Source organism: Theobroma cacao, chromosome 5 (assembly GCF_000208745.1).
Source record: "Theobroma cacao cultivar B97-61/B2 chromosome 5, Criollo_cocoa_genome_V2, whole genome shotgun sequence".
Lineage (NCBI taxonomy): Eukaryota > Viridiplantae > Streptophyta > Magnoliopsida > Malvales > Malvaceae > Theobroma > Theobroma cacao.
This window is the reverse complement of record NC_030854.1, coordinates 31,503,232-31,518,526: the sequence shown is the minus strand read 5'-3', so window position 1 is coordinate 31,518,526 and position 15,295 is coordinate 31,503,232. Positions and strand designations below refer to the sequence as shown.

Below are 15,295 nucleotides of genomic sequence, written 5' to 3'. Positions count from 1 at the left end.
GTGATATGGGCCATCGAGCATTTGGTTCCATCAAAATCTGCTATCCTAAATTTGTATGGGATAACTACATCAAGTACCAAACACAATTCCATTGCATCAATGGAACCATAGACATCCATCCTTTCAATGGATTTAAAGCACTCATCTAAAAAGATCACACTTTTGTTGCACTCTCAATTCTTCTTTTGACCCTACCGAGTCCACTTTCAATTTCCCTTGCTCTTTGGGGTCACCCAAATTAGGTGTAGGAATTGGTTCAAAAAGGCCTGCCACTAAAATTGGCATAGCTTGCCCTTTTTTTGCTGATTGGCTCAAACCCTATGGACTTACAGATCCTTCGATAGTCCCTTTCCCTTTATAAGCAATCATCATTGTCACTAGTTTTGCCAATTGTTCCCTTATCTCTTTTTGAGCTCTCTCCATCTTATCCATTCGATTATATTGTTCGCCTCCCATGATTCTAACTCGAGCTCGCATTTTGCACACACTATGAGTAGGTTTCCTTGGGCTTTTTTTTTATTTCACAAGATGGAAGCAAATTAGATTGAGAGACAAATTATATCCTAACAAAAATCTTTCTAGCTTCCTCATTAAACTTTCAAAAGATATCTTTTATTGTCTAGAATCAACGATACTCTTGCCTACTCCTTCCAAGAATGTAGTAAGTCAACGGATGATTAACAAAAAATGTGAATGAATGATGAATGCATGTGTATCAAAATTGACAAATGAATTGGTGGATGAATGTATGATGGGATAATTAAATGTATGTATAAACGAACGAATCACTTGAAACACACAAAAAAATCATGAATAAACAATGAAACATGGGAGTATAATGAAAACAAAATTATTAACAAGTGCACAATATGATCAAATGTTAAAGAGACAAAGAGATTTTATTTATTTCCAATTTTTGTGGTTTGTTTTATTTTTTGTTATTTTTTTTAGTTAAAAACAAACTCTAGACTATTCGACATAATTAACTCTTAGACCAATCAAAATTTAGAAGAATTTGAACAAACCTCAAAATTTGTACATTGAGGAAATGCATTCAAATGCATACATAATATATGCACGGATGCAAAAAATGCAATGATGCTTTCATGAATGAATGAAGTGATGTAAAATGATTACTCCTAAAGTTTAAAAGAAAGTAAAACTTTATACACGTTATGTGAGTGCATTAATAAAAATCATAAAAAGCAAGATGTAGATATTTACTCGAAATTAAAATCCTTTCTCTCTTTTTATTTAGATAAAATGAACTAAAACAAAAGATTTTGCTTTTTCTTGCTCTTTTTTCTTTATTTTTTGAAAGAACCTCTCTTTTTGTTTCTAACCTCTTTATATTTCTTGTTTCTTCTGACAAAAGAAGGAAAAGAATCCTCTTCTTTTTTTTCATATTTCCTTATTTTTTCATTTTTAAGGAAAAAAGAGAAAAAACTATTTTTTTGAAATTTTTAAAGAAAAAGTAAAATGAAAAATCTTCTAAAACCATGGATAAATAAAATAATGAATTTTGAAACTCTTGTTCCTCTTTTTTAATAAGACAAAAAAAAAGAAAAGAAAATACTTTTTGTTTTTTTTTAAAGGTCACTTCAACACATGTTATTTTTGTTTTATCAAAAAAGAGGTTGTTAGGATAAAATTGTTCGTTTATGTGTCCTAAATTAAGGTGTACTCTTCATGGCAAGTTTAGTATGACTTTACTTATGGGATGGCTCCTCACGGCTTTCTGTATGCTGAGTTCAATTTCCCTCAAAGCTAAAAGTTCTCAAATTATTCCTCATTATTGTTCACATGGACTAGCAAGGTACCCCAATCCTCACCCATTATAGGTTTCAAACGAACTAGGTTCAATCTGAGTGGGAGTGTTTCACTAGCCAATGGGAGAGTTATCACCTCATGAGAGCGTACCTACTTAACCCTCTCTTAATGAGGACAGAGCCCAAGTAGAATGCCCATGCATGAATGCAATGTGTCATGTGTGTGAAGGAGCATACCAAGCTTTAACCTCTTAGTACACACCCCAATTCAAAATGCCCCACAATTATTAAAAGCAATAAATAAATGATAATAAGCAAATGTAACCAAAACATAAATAATAAAATAAATAAAATAATACTATTTACTATTGTCAGTTAAAATTCGACTACGCAAGTATGCATATCAATAAATAGTATATAAGCAAGCAGAGTATCTATCTCACAGAGAATTGATCTAAAATTTTACTAAGTACTAAAATTAGAACAGTGTAATCTTATCCATACAATCAAAATTAATTGATAAACTAATACCAATTAACCAAAATTTAAACTAAAAAGAAAAATCAAAGTAATAATAACTTGAGTAAATAGCAAAGCAAAAAAGCCTAGGATTACAATATCCCTCACACTTCATCTAAATCTTACTTCTTTTCCTTAACTTATTTCAATGGGTTGAATTGCTAACCTAGAGTCTTAAATTATTTATAAGGATCTTCCGACTCATCTTATAAAAATATCCCTATGTGAATTGAAATTAAAACAGACTCATTAAGTTCATGCTCTAATCTAGCTACATATGACGTAAAGGTATATCCCTATCCTATACACAAATCAATTAATATGATCATATGCTATTTCAATTTTCGTCTACACTAAACTCCCTTTTCCAAGTTTGTTTAGGTACCTAAATCAATTTAATTGGTGGCCAAGCAATTAAAAACATTAAGAACAAATTGGAATAAACAATTGCAATCCTTCTGTTGGAATAAACAAATTGGAATAAATTAGAAAGAGATTAAAAATTCAAATTACATGTGAGTTCAATTGCAATCCATGAAATATAATTTAATTCATAATATCTAATAAAAACTTCATCCAAAGAAAAGTAGCCAGTAATCAAAGTCAAAGAAAATAATGATTCTCCCTCCAATTCTCTTACTTTCTTGCTTTGTTTTTGGCTCTTTTTCTCTAGAGAAATTGCTTGTTTTCTCCTCCCAAAAACCTTTGAAAAAGACCCCTTAAATAGCCTTCAAAAGCCCTAGCTTCCAAAATCCCGTAAGCTTGTTATTTTTGGAAAATACAGTGAAGGTCGCGGCTCTCAAAGGTTCTGCTCAATTTTGTTCTTCTGGTGCAGTACTTTCACTTCGACAAAGATTTTGACCACCTTCTATTCAGAACTGGCAAAGTAGTAAATACCAAAGTTTTAGCCCTGCCTCTTAGCTTTCTAATGGTTCAAACATCATGTCATTTGGACTTTTGTAGTGGGAGATATACTTGAAAAACCGAAACATATGCAAACAGAGCACCAATCCATTATGCACTTTGTTTCACCAATTGAAATTATTTTTGATCCTACTCTTACAAAAACATAAAAATAAATATAAATAACATAAAACTAACATTATTAACTTAAAATAAACATTTAAACATAAATTAAACTAAACTAATAAAATAAATAAAAATAACTAAATTCGATCCTAATTCTAATTTAAGACTAATTAGGTATTTATCTTCTGTTAAATATATATATTTGATGCAGTCATCAACTATTAAGGGAAAGTGACTGAAATATTAATTATTTAAGGCTTAGGATAACTTATGATTAATTATTGGCTCGACCCTCGAAGTCTCTAGTAGAGTCGTCAAACTGTCACTATGCATGGGTTTGGGAAACCATTGGCCTCAACGTGAAAATTTGGAAGTCGCCACCTATATTTTTTTATAAGGTGTGATTGGTCACCTATTTAAGTCTATTTCTTTAAAATGCTACTTTTAAAAAATAGGCTTCGATTTACAGAATAGTTTTAGAGTTCAAGAGTACTGTTACGCACAAGGATGGTATTAATACCCCGTGACTCCCGTTCAAGGAACGGTGCTAATTAATTATTTGTTATCCTTATGTTCGCCTTAATTCTTGATTCTTAATTTAATTCTCATTTTCTCTTAATTATTATTTACATGTTATATTCCATTTCTTATTTTGTTTTGTATTGCAGATTTATCTTAGACCCCTCCAACACTCTGGTAGAGGTTTTCAAAATCCTCCTCACCTTGAGTATTCGAGAAGACAAGTTTATTCCCTTGAAAAGGCTCTATCATCGAGTTTATTAGGTATTTGTCAAGTGTGATTCTTGATCTTGAATTTTTTACATTTTTATACTTATTATTATTTTTTATTATTATTATTTTATTTTTGTTTGTCAATGCATAAATGAAATCTTTATATCAGAAAAATCTTCCTAGACTTAATAACGGGGTTAGAAATTTGTTGGGGTGACTAGATTTGATATAGTTGGCAAATTTTAGTGGTCTTTTTAAGATAAATAAGTTCAATGACCAAAATGAGAATTTTGTAAAACTCAATGATAATTCGTGTAATTTACTCAGTTTAGTAGTATCTCTTATAAAGCTTATTTTATTTGGTTAATTTAGATGAAACTACTATATATCAATCATTCTGTTGTTGCCTTGCTATCAAGTATCATTGAAAAGAAGCAAGGAATTGTGAACATGTTTACCACATTCTTTGCTAAAGCTAAGTCTTGAAAGTTAATGTTCAAAATCTTATTTGATTAGAATACTTGTTTGTGTGCAACATTGAGTAATTACACAGTTTTAAATTTTTTGTTCCACGTTGAGTCCTATCCTATTCTACTTTGAACTTTTGTATTATAAAAATGGATCTTTAGACTTTAGAAGAGTGACTAGTGCTTTTGGGAACCCTAGTAAAGAAACACCTTGCAATTTGTCTAGGTGGAGCTAGAGTGAGTTTGGGTGAGTCTTCCTAGTGAGGCTATTGAGAAAGGGTGTACAAGGAATCTTTGAGTTGAATTAAAAATCTATTAAGAGAAATTTTATAATACTTTAATTTCTTAATAGTAGATGAATTATTCTACTTCATGGACGTACGTAAGAGACCGAATTGTGTAAATTTGTATATTTTCCTATTTACTTGATTTCTCTTAATTTTATCTTTGTTATTTCTTGAGCTATTTTTGTAATAAAACATATGGTACACTTTGAAATGGAGCAGATGCACATCCAAAGCTTATTCACTATAAACTCCATTGGACGCAATAAAGTTTTTATAACTATCTTACACACACAAACATGGTTGCTATCATGTTTTTGCTCAGTCTTAAGGTTTTATATAATCTTTTTTCTCCTTATTCTATAGAAATCTAAACATTCATAACTAACTAACGATTTCAATGGCTTAGGTATTTGATGAATGTAGCATAAGTCGAACATTTTTTTTGAGAAGCGAGGTTAGAAGATCGTATGAGCGTCGGTTTAAGGGGTCTTAGATTACTTTTTCTTTGCCATCATATCTTTATGAGCAGATCAATTGTTTTAATCTGCACATGCATTTGCAAACAGGAATTTAGAGTTGCGAAGGGGTAGACCTGATTGAACGTTTTGTGACTTTTGTCCACATGAGTTGGTTATTTAATTTGACTTTGAACACCTCCTTGACGCAAAATAGAGTCATCTCCATGCTCGACTTTGTTTCAGTCTAATTATTCATATGACGCGGTATATAGGGTTTTGTTTGGACTTTTCTTACATTTGGTTTTTACGTGTTTGGGGCTGTTTGGTTGTCTTAGAAAAATTCAAAGATTTGAGTCATTATAGTTTGGTTGATTTTGGATGTATCTTATATGTGCCATAGGTTTTCTTCTCCATTTTTAATTATTGAAGTAATAATATTTTAATTTTTATTGTTAACTATTGAGGTAAAAAAATAATTTTACCATGTGGGATCAAAATTTAAACATCAAGTAAAATATTATCAATTTAAGTTAAACAATGATAAAGAGAAAAAAAAAAGACAAAAGAATTAGAAAAATTAAATAATAGAAAAATATAGTTGGTATAATTGGGAAAAGGAAAAAGAGTCGCCCTAGTATGAATGGGGAAAAAAGGTAGAAATCAAAAAAATTAGACACGACAAAAAATGAATATTTCTTCAACTTTCTTCATCCGAAGTATGAATTGAAAAAAGTAGAGATGATGGAAAATGAATTTTTCTTGAATTTTCTTCTTTCCGTCGTATGAGCTGGTGTGGTCTTTGGAGTGAATGACTCGTAAATATATTTGGATTGGAAATGCAATTGCTTGAATTGACCATTTCGCATAAATTGATTTCCCGAAATGGCCGGTAAAAATCTTTGGATCTCCACTCACTTGCAACTTGCAAAAGACTCAGGAGATTGGCAAATTATGTGGTCAGAGATTAAAGGCAAAACTTATTGGATCTCAACTCACTCGGATGAGTCGGCAGATTGGACTGACAGCGGGTCAGTTCTGTTCAATATTGGACTATTGAGAAAAACAAAAAAAAAAGACAAAAATCTTGGGTGAGATTGGATTGTTTTTTTCTTTGATTTCACACTTGTGAGTTTTGTTCCTTAAAGATTATTATGAGATAAAAGTACGGATTTGAAAACAAAATCATACTAATTATACTAATTTTTTCAAAAAGGAAAAAAATAATTTTATCCAAATATTTTTACTCTGTTTTCAATGATTTAATTTTTTGATGTGTTTGATAACTCACTTTGCAAACCACTTGAATAAAATATTTTCAATGAAAAAGTGTTGAAAACCTTAGTAGTCAAAAGCATTAATGTATCCAATCAAACCTTATTTAAAGAAAATTTTATCATTTAATTACATTAACTTTATATTCTTTCTTTTTTTAACTTTTATTAATGTAAAATAATTAAAATAAATAAATCATTTTTTTTGGTAGAATACTAAACAATTTTTATTGTAAAAATTGTTTACTTAAATGCTTTGCGACTATAAATTTGGTAATTAATTTTTCAATGTTTTTTTTTTTTAGTTTTATCAAACATAGTCTTATTTTTTTTAATAAAATACTATTAACCCTCAAATAAGTATATACTAATTATAAACAATTTCTTTTGAATGAGTGACCATAAGAAATAAATTAATAAGTTCCACAAGATTTCAATTTCAAATTGTCTCTTGAAACTTTTATGATATTATTTATATATGTTTTTAAATATTTTTATTGATAAATATTAATGTTGTTGAAGTGATAATTGTAATACGTGATATATATATATATATTCAAAATATATATGCGTCAAAGCTCTGCCTATGTACTTACCATTATTTTTTTACTTAATGTAATTTTCTAACAAAAAAGAATTTCCTAGTTATGAATAACGTAAATGAAAATTTTTGCCAATCTAATTTTTTTTCTTATAGTTAACTTTTCTCTTTTTAGTTCCTTCATATGTATTCCAAATTATATATGCAAAAGATATATGACAGTCACGAATTTAATTACAATAGTCACTTAATAAAAAAACTAATATTGTACTTAACTTTTTTTATGGTTATTCTTTTACAAAAAAAAAACCTAATTATGATTAACATATATGAAAATTGTTGACTGTCTAGGTTTATTTTATTTTTTAAGAGAAGAAGAATTTGAAACAAATTTTTTAAATAAGAGCTATATACACTTTTCATTGAGTGAAATGTTGGAAATTTCAATCCAGCAATCTTAGTTTTGAATAAATAACGAGTCATGATAGTTTGCCTTGAGGTCAATTCCTTTGTTCAATGGTTCAATTCCTTTGTTCAATGGTGTGAAGAGTCAGCTGAAAATGACAACACATAAGAATAAGATACAACAGGAAGGGCTTCGGCATGTGAACTTGAAGTATAAAAAGGGGTTGTAGTGCTGGTTCTTTATCATAGTGTTCCCAGTTCTTAACAACCCATCCGTTCTAATATCTATATAACAAGCAAAAGGTATCTATTTCTTCATCATTATTCTGGTTTTGCAATCCACTTTCTCTTTATAGAGAATACAAGCGCAACGAAAAGCTGTTAGTAAGGTGCTGTCTGGTCTAAATTCATTTACCAGCTTCGTTATCATCTTTAATATTCCTAGCTCTAGCTTTAACTTATGTAACTACTTATTTTTAATTCTTTGATCTTGGTATAAGGCCTTCATTTTTTTATTAAATTCTTTCTTTTGATGAGATAATTAAGTTGTTCGACATTATTTTAGGTGCCTCATCAGCCAATCCAGATTCTCTTGTGTTTTTCGATGGCTGTTTCAATGGTCCACCATCAAGAGTCCTCCTCCTTAATTTCTCGATACACTTATCATGTATTCTTGAGTTTTAGAGGTACAGATACGCGTAAGAACTTTACGGATCATCTTTACATGGCTTTGGTGCAAGCAGGAATTCACACATTTAGAGATGATGATGAAATTGAGAGAGGAGAGAACATAAGAGACAAGATTGAAAGAGCAATGCAAGAGTCAAAAATATTTATCATTGTCTTCTCAAAGAATTATGCTTCATCAACATGGTGCCTTAATGAACTTGTAAAGATACTGGAACATAGGAAATTCTCCAAACACATTGTTTTGCCAATTTTCTATGACGTGAATCCATCTCAAGTGAAGAAGCAGACAGAGAGTTTTGCAGAAGCGTTTGCTAGACATGAAGAGAGCTTCAAGTCTGAGATGGACGTGGTACAAAGATGGAGGGCAGCTTTAAGAGAAGTTGCGGATTTGGGAGGCATGCTTCTAGAAGATAGGTAAGCAAGTTTTAAACAATTCGATCCCTTCTTAGAAATTGCAATCTTATATATGCCCATAATTTCATGATAGTCTTTTCACCACGTGATTGAATATTTTAATGTTTCTTTGACTCATTGTGCTACATATGACAACTCAGACTTGATAAAGGATTATTATTCTCCCAATTGAGGTTTAAGTTCAAAGTATAAATGTTATCTTCCTTAGCCTCGTACGGACGTAGTACAAAACAATAAATTTTATTATTGATTTTGATTTATAGGGCTATCGGATATAAATAAAAGCATCAATCTTGTGACAAATAATTACTCCATCTACCTCATGGGGTCATGAAATGATATTTTTTTTAATTTCTCAAATTGTTATTTTCATATCTAAACGTCCATTGACTTCAAAGTTGACATTCCTGTTATTATATTCTATATTACACAATAAATTTCACATGATTAAAAAGTTATGATGACTAGAGATAAAGATATAATTTTATTTTATTGAAACCAACGCACTTTTCTTGAATTCTATATTATTAAAATGGGAACCAACAAAAAGAAGTAGAAAATAATAGGGATGGCAAAATAACCCATACTTGATGTGTTTCGTCTTGCCCCAACCCGGTAGGGGCGGCTCTTTTTTTGGTTTGAAAATCGAGAGCCAAGGCTCGTTGGGTCGGGTTTTACAATTGAAAAAAAGTCTGATTGAGTTTGACATTAGGTTTAGCATGCCCGCTTCAAGGTATATTTAGAATATTTTATATTATATCTAATTTTATATGTATAGATATATATGAAGTATATTAATAAATTTATTATTTAGTATTAATTAGAGATATTAGCATAAATATATAATATATATAAAAGTAATTAAGATGTAATTTACATTAAAAATATAAAAATTTACAAGAAAATTTAATTAAAATAATATAAAAAAACTAATTTGAGACAAGACTAGTGGAACTTATAAAGTTTTTTTGGTTTGAGGTTGGGTATTAAGTTGATAACCCCATGTCTAAGCGAAATAGGTTTAGAATGTGAAAATATAGAGTTGGGTCGAGTTTGGAACAGGCAATTCTGTTGTCATCCCTAATATAGAGTGGTCCCTTTCAAAATACAAATAAAGTTTAAACAAACAAACAGGTAAAAAATTTTTACTCAATTTTTAAGATGTCACCTGCTCAATTATATTTTGTAGATATGTATATTTATTTATTTATGTTATAACTTATATATTTTAAAATTTGTAGGCATGAGTCACAGTTCATTCAAGATATTATTAAACAAGTTCAAAATAAACTCCATCGGACCACTTTATATGTCCCTCCGTATTTAGTTGGAATAGATTTTCTTGTGACACGCATTAATTGGTGGTTAGGAGATGGATCAAATAAGGTTGGCATAGCAACAATTTGCGGAATTGGAGGGATTGGGAAGACAACCATTGCCAAAGTTGTTTATAATCTTAACATCCAAAGATTTGAAAGTTTTAGTTTCCTTGCTGATGTTAGAGAAACTACTCAAGAACGCAATGGCCTGGTTCATTTGCAAAGACAACTTATTTCAGATATCTTGAAGGGGAAAGCAAACAAAATATACAATTCAGATGATGGAATCATTAAGATTAAAGAAGCTATACATCGTACACGTGTGCTTCTTGTCTTGGACGATGTGGATGATTCGGAAAAAATAACTGAAATAATTGGAGCAAAAATTCCTTTTCATCCAGGAAGTAAAATCATTATAACTAGCAGGCATCGATGTCTACTAAGTGATCCTTTTATTAGGCAGATGTTTGATCTTGAAGCATCATCAAGTTATGGAGACTTATGCAAGGTATTTGAGGTAAAAGAATTAGCTTTCAATGAATCACTTCAACTTTTTGATTGGTATGCCTTTGGACAGAATGATCCAATTGACAGTTATATGGAATACGCAAAGAGTATAGTGAAACACTGTGATGGGCTTCCATTAGCTCTTCAAGTTTTAGGTTCTTCTCTAGCTAGTAAAAGTATAAATGTGTGGAAAAGTGCATTAGAGAAATTGAAAGCAATCCCTGATAGCAAAATTCAAAAGATTTTGAGAATCAGTTATGATTCCCTACAAGATGATCATGATAAAAATTTATTCCTTGACATAGCTTGTGTATTCGCTGGGAAGGACAAAGATTACACAACTACAATTCTTGATGGTTGTGATTACTATACAGCAATTGGTATTGAAAATCTCATAAATAAGTCTCTTCTAGTTGTTAATGAAAAAAAACAAGCTGGTGATGCATCAAATGATCAGAGATATAGGAAGGAGCATTATTCGTCAAGAATCTCCTAACCTTGGGAAACGAAGTAGGCTATGGCATAAAGACGCATTTGATGCATTGAATGAAAAAATTGTAAGAAAGATTTCATTTTCTTCTAATTTCTTTTATGCAATATATTTTCTTATGTCATACTTTTTTTTAATTAAAAAATTATTTCTCCAATAGGGTACAAAAATAATCAAGTGCCTCACCATTGACCTACAAAGATTGCTGGAAGATAAGTATGGAAAGATAGTAGCAAATCATTCAAAAAATCCATTTCTCATGTCAAATGAGGTAGATATTGAAACCAATGCATTTGCAAAGATGCAGAGACTTAAACTACTTCAGCTAGATTATGTAAAACTTAAAGGAGACTATAGAGACTTCCCAAGAAGCTTAATATGGTTGAGTTGGCATGGATTTCCACAAGAATATCTTCCTACAAATTTAGATATTTCCAAGCTAGTTGTTCTTGAGATGCGCAACAGTAGCCTCAAACGTGTTTGGAATGATACAAAGGTGCGATACTATTTAATTTCTCTTTGCTTTTTGTGAAGCAAAAACAAAATTATATGGCTAAGTGTTTTTTTTTCCTTTTCTACAGTACTTTCTTCCAAATTTGAAGATCCTTAATCTCAGTCACTCCCATGACCTTCTCAAAATCCTTAACTTATCATGTCTTCATAGTCTTGAGAGGTTGATGTTGAAAGATTGCACAAAGTTGATTGAGGTCGATCAATCCATTGGTGAGATAATGACTCTTACTGTTTTAAATCTTAAAGGTTGCAAAAGTCTTAGGAAACTTCCAAAGACAATTGGTTCGTTAGAATCTTTGGAAGAGCTTATTTTATCTGGTTGCTCAACACTTGATGATGTGCCTAAGAATTTGCAGAATATGAAATCATTGAGGGTGCTTAACTTAGATGGAACTGCTATTTGTGAATCAAATTCGTGGTTGTCTTGGCTATCACTAAAAAGAAGCAAAGAGTTGGGTTTCTTTTGGGCATCTTTGCCATGTTCTTTGGTAAAGTTGAGTCTTGAAAGTTGCAGACTATCTGATGATGTTATGCCCGCTGATTTGAGTTACTTACCTTCTTTGAAATCCTTAAATTTAAGTAGAAACCCAATCCGTAGCCTTCCTAAGAGTATTAGCCGGCTTGGAAAGCTTGATGAACTTTTGCTAACTTGTTGCAAAGATCTCCAATGGCTTCCAAAGCTTCCAATAAGTTTGAATGGCTTGCGCATGAAAATGTATCAATCGATGTACAGCTATGCAAGTCTATCACTCTTATTGTCTTTGAAAAGGTTTATTCTTTTTGGTTGTGAAAAGCTAACTAAGATTGAAGGTGTGTTCAAGTTTGAACCATTTGAAAACTTTGAAATGGAGGAAATCAAATGCTTATTCAATATGGACTCAATCAACAACATTCAATTGCAAATTTATAACTATCTTACGGACACAAAAATGATCACTACCCCACAGGTATTTTCTCAATCTAATATTAGTTTTTATTTTCTTATTTTATTTTATTTCATTGTTTCATAAATAATGTTTCAATGACTCAGGTATTTCATGAGGGTGGCATAACTAGCTGTTTTGTTTCCGAAAGTAAGGTTCCAATCTCATTTAAGCATCGCTGTAAAGGGCCTAATATTTCTTTTTCATTGCCACAAAATCCTAGCGAAAAAGTTAGTTGGTTGAATCTATGCATCGAATATTCTCTTGTAAGTGATGAGATATTTGAATTTCTACCATCCGTGTATATTGTTAATGAGACCAAGGAGTTAGTGTGGGCTTATTTCTCAAGTTTCATTGGAATTCCTAAAACCAAAAGTGACACTGTCCTATGGGTAATCCATTGGCCAGTAAAGGAATATCAATTGGAAAATGGCGATTTGGTGAGCTGCAAATTAATATCTTCTGGTTTAAAGATAAGAGAATTTGGTGTTACATATGTAGCAAAAAGGAAGGATATACATGAAAATGACACCCGACTTTACTATCAAGGTACGATTGCAAGTGGTAGTATTTATAACAACTTTTATTTTTTTGCTTTACTTTATATATCAATAGTTTTATTTATAACTTGTTTTCTTTATGGAAATCTTTAATATTAATCTACGAATGTTTGAGAAAAAAAAAACCTAATTCTATCTTAAATTCTCAACTAGTAACCTAGCAAATTTAATTATATTTTCTAATTGATTTGATAATTCAAAATTTTGGGTCATAGTTTCTTCTGGTGTATTTTTTATATCAATATATTACTCATAGACATGGATTGATTTTTGTTTAGCCCAAACTACTGACATAATATTATTATGTTCAAACAAGACTTGCCTATGTTGACTTTGACACATTGGTCCATGAAAAATCAAAAGATAATCCTAGTGGTCCACACAAGGCTTGCCTATTAAGCCCAAATTATATGTACAAGGACCCTACTATCCATCTAGGCTCGAAGGCTAGGCTTGATTGGGGTTAAGCAAGGGCCTCAATTTTTAAACTCAAGCTCCATTTGAAGTTATTATTGTTTTCAAAAATAACATATATTTTGTTTGATTTTAATTTTTAATATATTTAAAATATTAATATAGAAATTTTTTTAATATTATAATAATAAATAATAAAATAAATAGCTAGGCTTGGTCACTTTAGGTTAACTATGGCCATAAATATATTATTAATGCCAGGATTGTTGAACTGCACTTGAGTATAAGGTACTGTCCGTTTTGGATTTGCCCTCATGGTTTTAAAGTTCTAAGAAAAGGCACATCATAAGAGAAAAGGCTTGCCCTTACTTATATGTAACAGTCCAATATTGCTTGGCTCTTAAGGATGTTTTATCTTCCCTCCTCAACACTCAGGGGTGTACTGTGCCTTTTTTTAGACAAAGTTGTGTTTTCTCTAACGGCCAATATAAGATCCCCATATACAGTGCCAACAGTTGATGCTTAGATTCTTGAATTACGCTTGGTTATGAGTTATTGTTCGCTTTGGGATCTATCCTCATGATTTTTTTCTTTTCGAGGAAAATCATCTCATAGGAAAAGGGGCGTGCCCTTACTTATAAGCCACCTTCCAATACTTGGCTCTTAAAAATGTGGGATCTTTCCCTCTCAACAAAGACCTCTTCACTCATTCGTTCTCATCTTTTTCCCTATAATTTGAACATGAGACTTCCAACTTAATTGGGGTCTAAAATTCTTAACCATTTAGATATTCTCTTACGCTGAATGCTAATTTTAAAATTTACCAATTTTTTTCATTAATCACTGTGTTGTATGTATAAGGGCCTATTTTATTGTATTTCTAAATTTTATTTACTTATACACATATTCTCATGGAAACATAGTATTCGATGATTAAAACTATATAATAATGGTATATCTATTTCCAACATCTTTCAGGAAATGAAGATATTTGGAGAAAGATTAAGGTGAAAGTAAATGAAGAGTTACTCAATTTGGGCTCTAGTGGAAATGTTAAAGTGCAAATTTACAACTATTTAGAGGAACCAATAATAGTTGCTTCCCCTCAGGTTTCCTTAATCTACTATCTAACCTTTTCGGTTTATTATTTTTCTCTGTTTTTATAACTTATAATTAATTCAATATTGTTACAGGTGCTATACGATTGTGGGATAATTAGCATGTTTGTTCCATACGACTTTGCATGTTGGGGTAGGTATAGCCATCATGTTATCGGGAATAAGGTTTCATTTACAGTGGCTCGAAGCTCTAGTCAACAAATTTGTTGGCTAAACTTTATGGTCGCTCTTGTTGCTGAAGACGATCAAATATTTGATTTTTTATCACGTATTGAGATTGTCAATGAGACCAAATCTACTACATGGACTTATTATAGACGTTTCATTGGAATTCCTAAAGCCAAAAATGCCCTTTATTGGTTAAGTTCTTGGAGATTTATGGGTGAAGATGGTGATCGAGTGAGCTTTACAGTGTTTTCTGATTTATACGTAAAAGAATGTGTCATTGATCTCATATATGAACCAGATGACAACCTTCTGCATAAATGCAACTCTACTTATCAACATTCGCCAGGTACAAGTGCAATTTTTAGATGGCTTTTTCCAGTTTTTGTATACCTTTTGTTTATGTCTCAAAGGACTCTTTATAGGATTCGGTGTTTAGACAAATGTGAGTAATTATATATAGGATTTAGTTGGAGCAAATAGGAAAATTCATCTGCCTCTTGTTTAATTAAAAGATTCATCTCCCTATATGGTTTTTGACGGATCAATGCAAGAATAGCCATTGATAACAATGTTTTTTTTTTTTGAAATTTTATATCACCTCCATGCTATAATTTCTCTATCTTCCTCTTATAGTCTTACCTATTATAATACCATGAAAACCTAGTCTTATATTATTATATATATATATATTATATATTATT

General features: G+C 30.8%; 1 protein-coding gene across 1 annotated transcript in view; it reads left to right on the top strand.

Annotated features, from left to right (window-relative positions):
* The window catches only part of LOC18599471 (TMV resistance protein N), a 13,983-nt gene continuing 6,740 nt past the window's right edge, over positions 8,053 to 15,295 (top strand). Inside the window, 9 exon segments of the mRNA XM_018121019.1 lie at positions 8,053 to 8,582; positions 9,824 to 10,344; positions 10,381 to 10,832; positions 10,834 to 10,965; positions 11,059 to 11,394; positions 11,480 to 12,358; positions 12,442 to 12,883; positions 14,287 to 14,417; positions 14,502 to 14,940. Of these exon segments, the coding sequence (XP_017976508.1) occupies positions 8,083 to 8,582; positions 9,824 to 10,344; positions 10,381 to 10,832; positions 10,834 to 10,965; positions 11,059 to 11,394; positions 11,480 to 12,358; positions 12,442 to 12,883; positions 14,287 to 14,417; positions 14,502 to 14,940 (3,832 nt within the window). The 5' untranslated portion in view covers positions 8,053 to 8,082.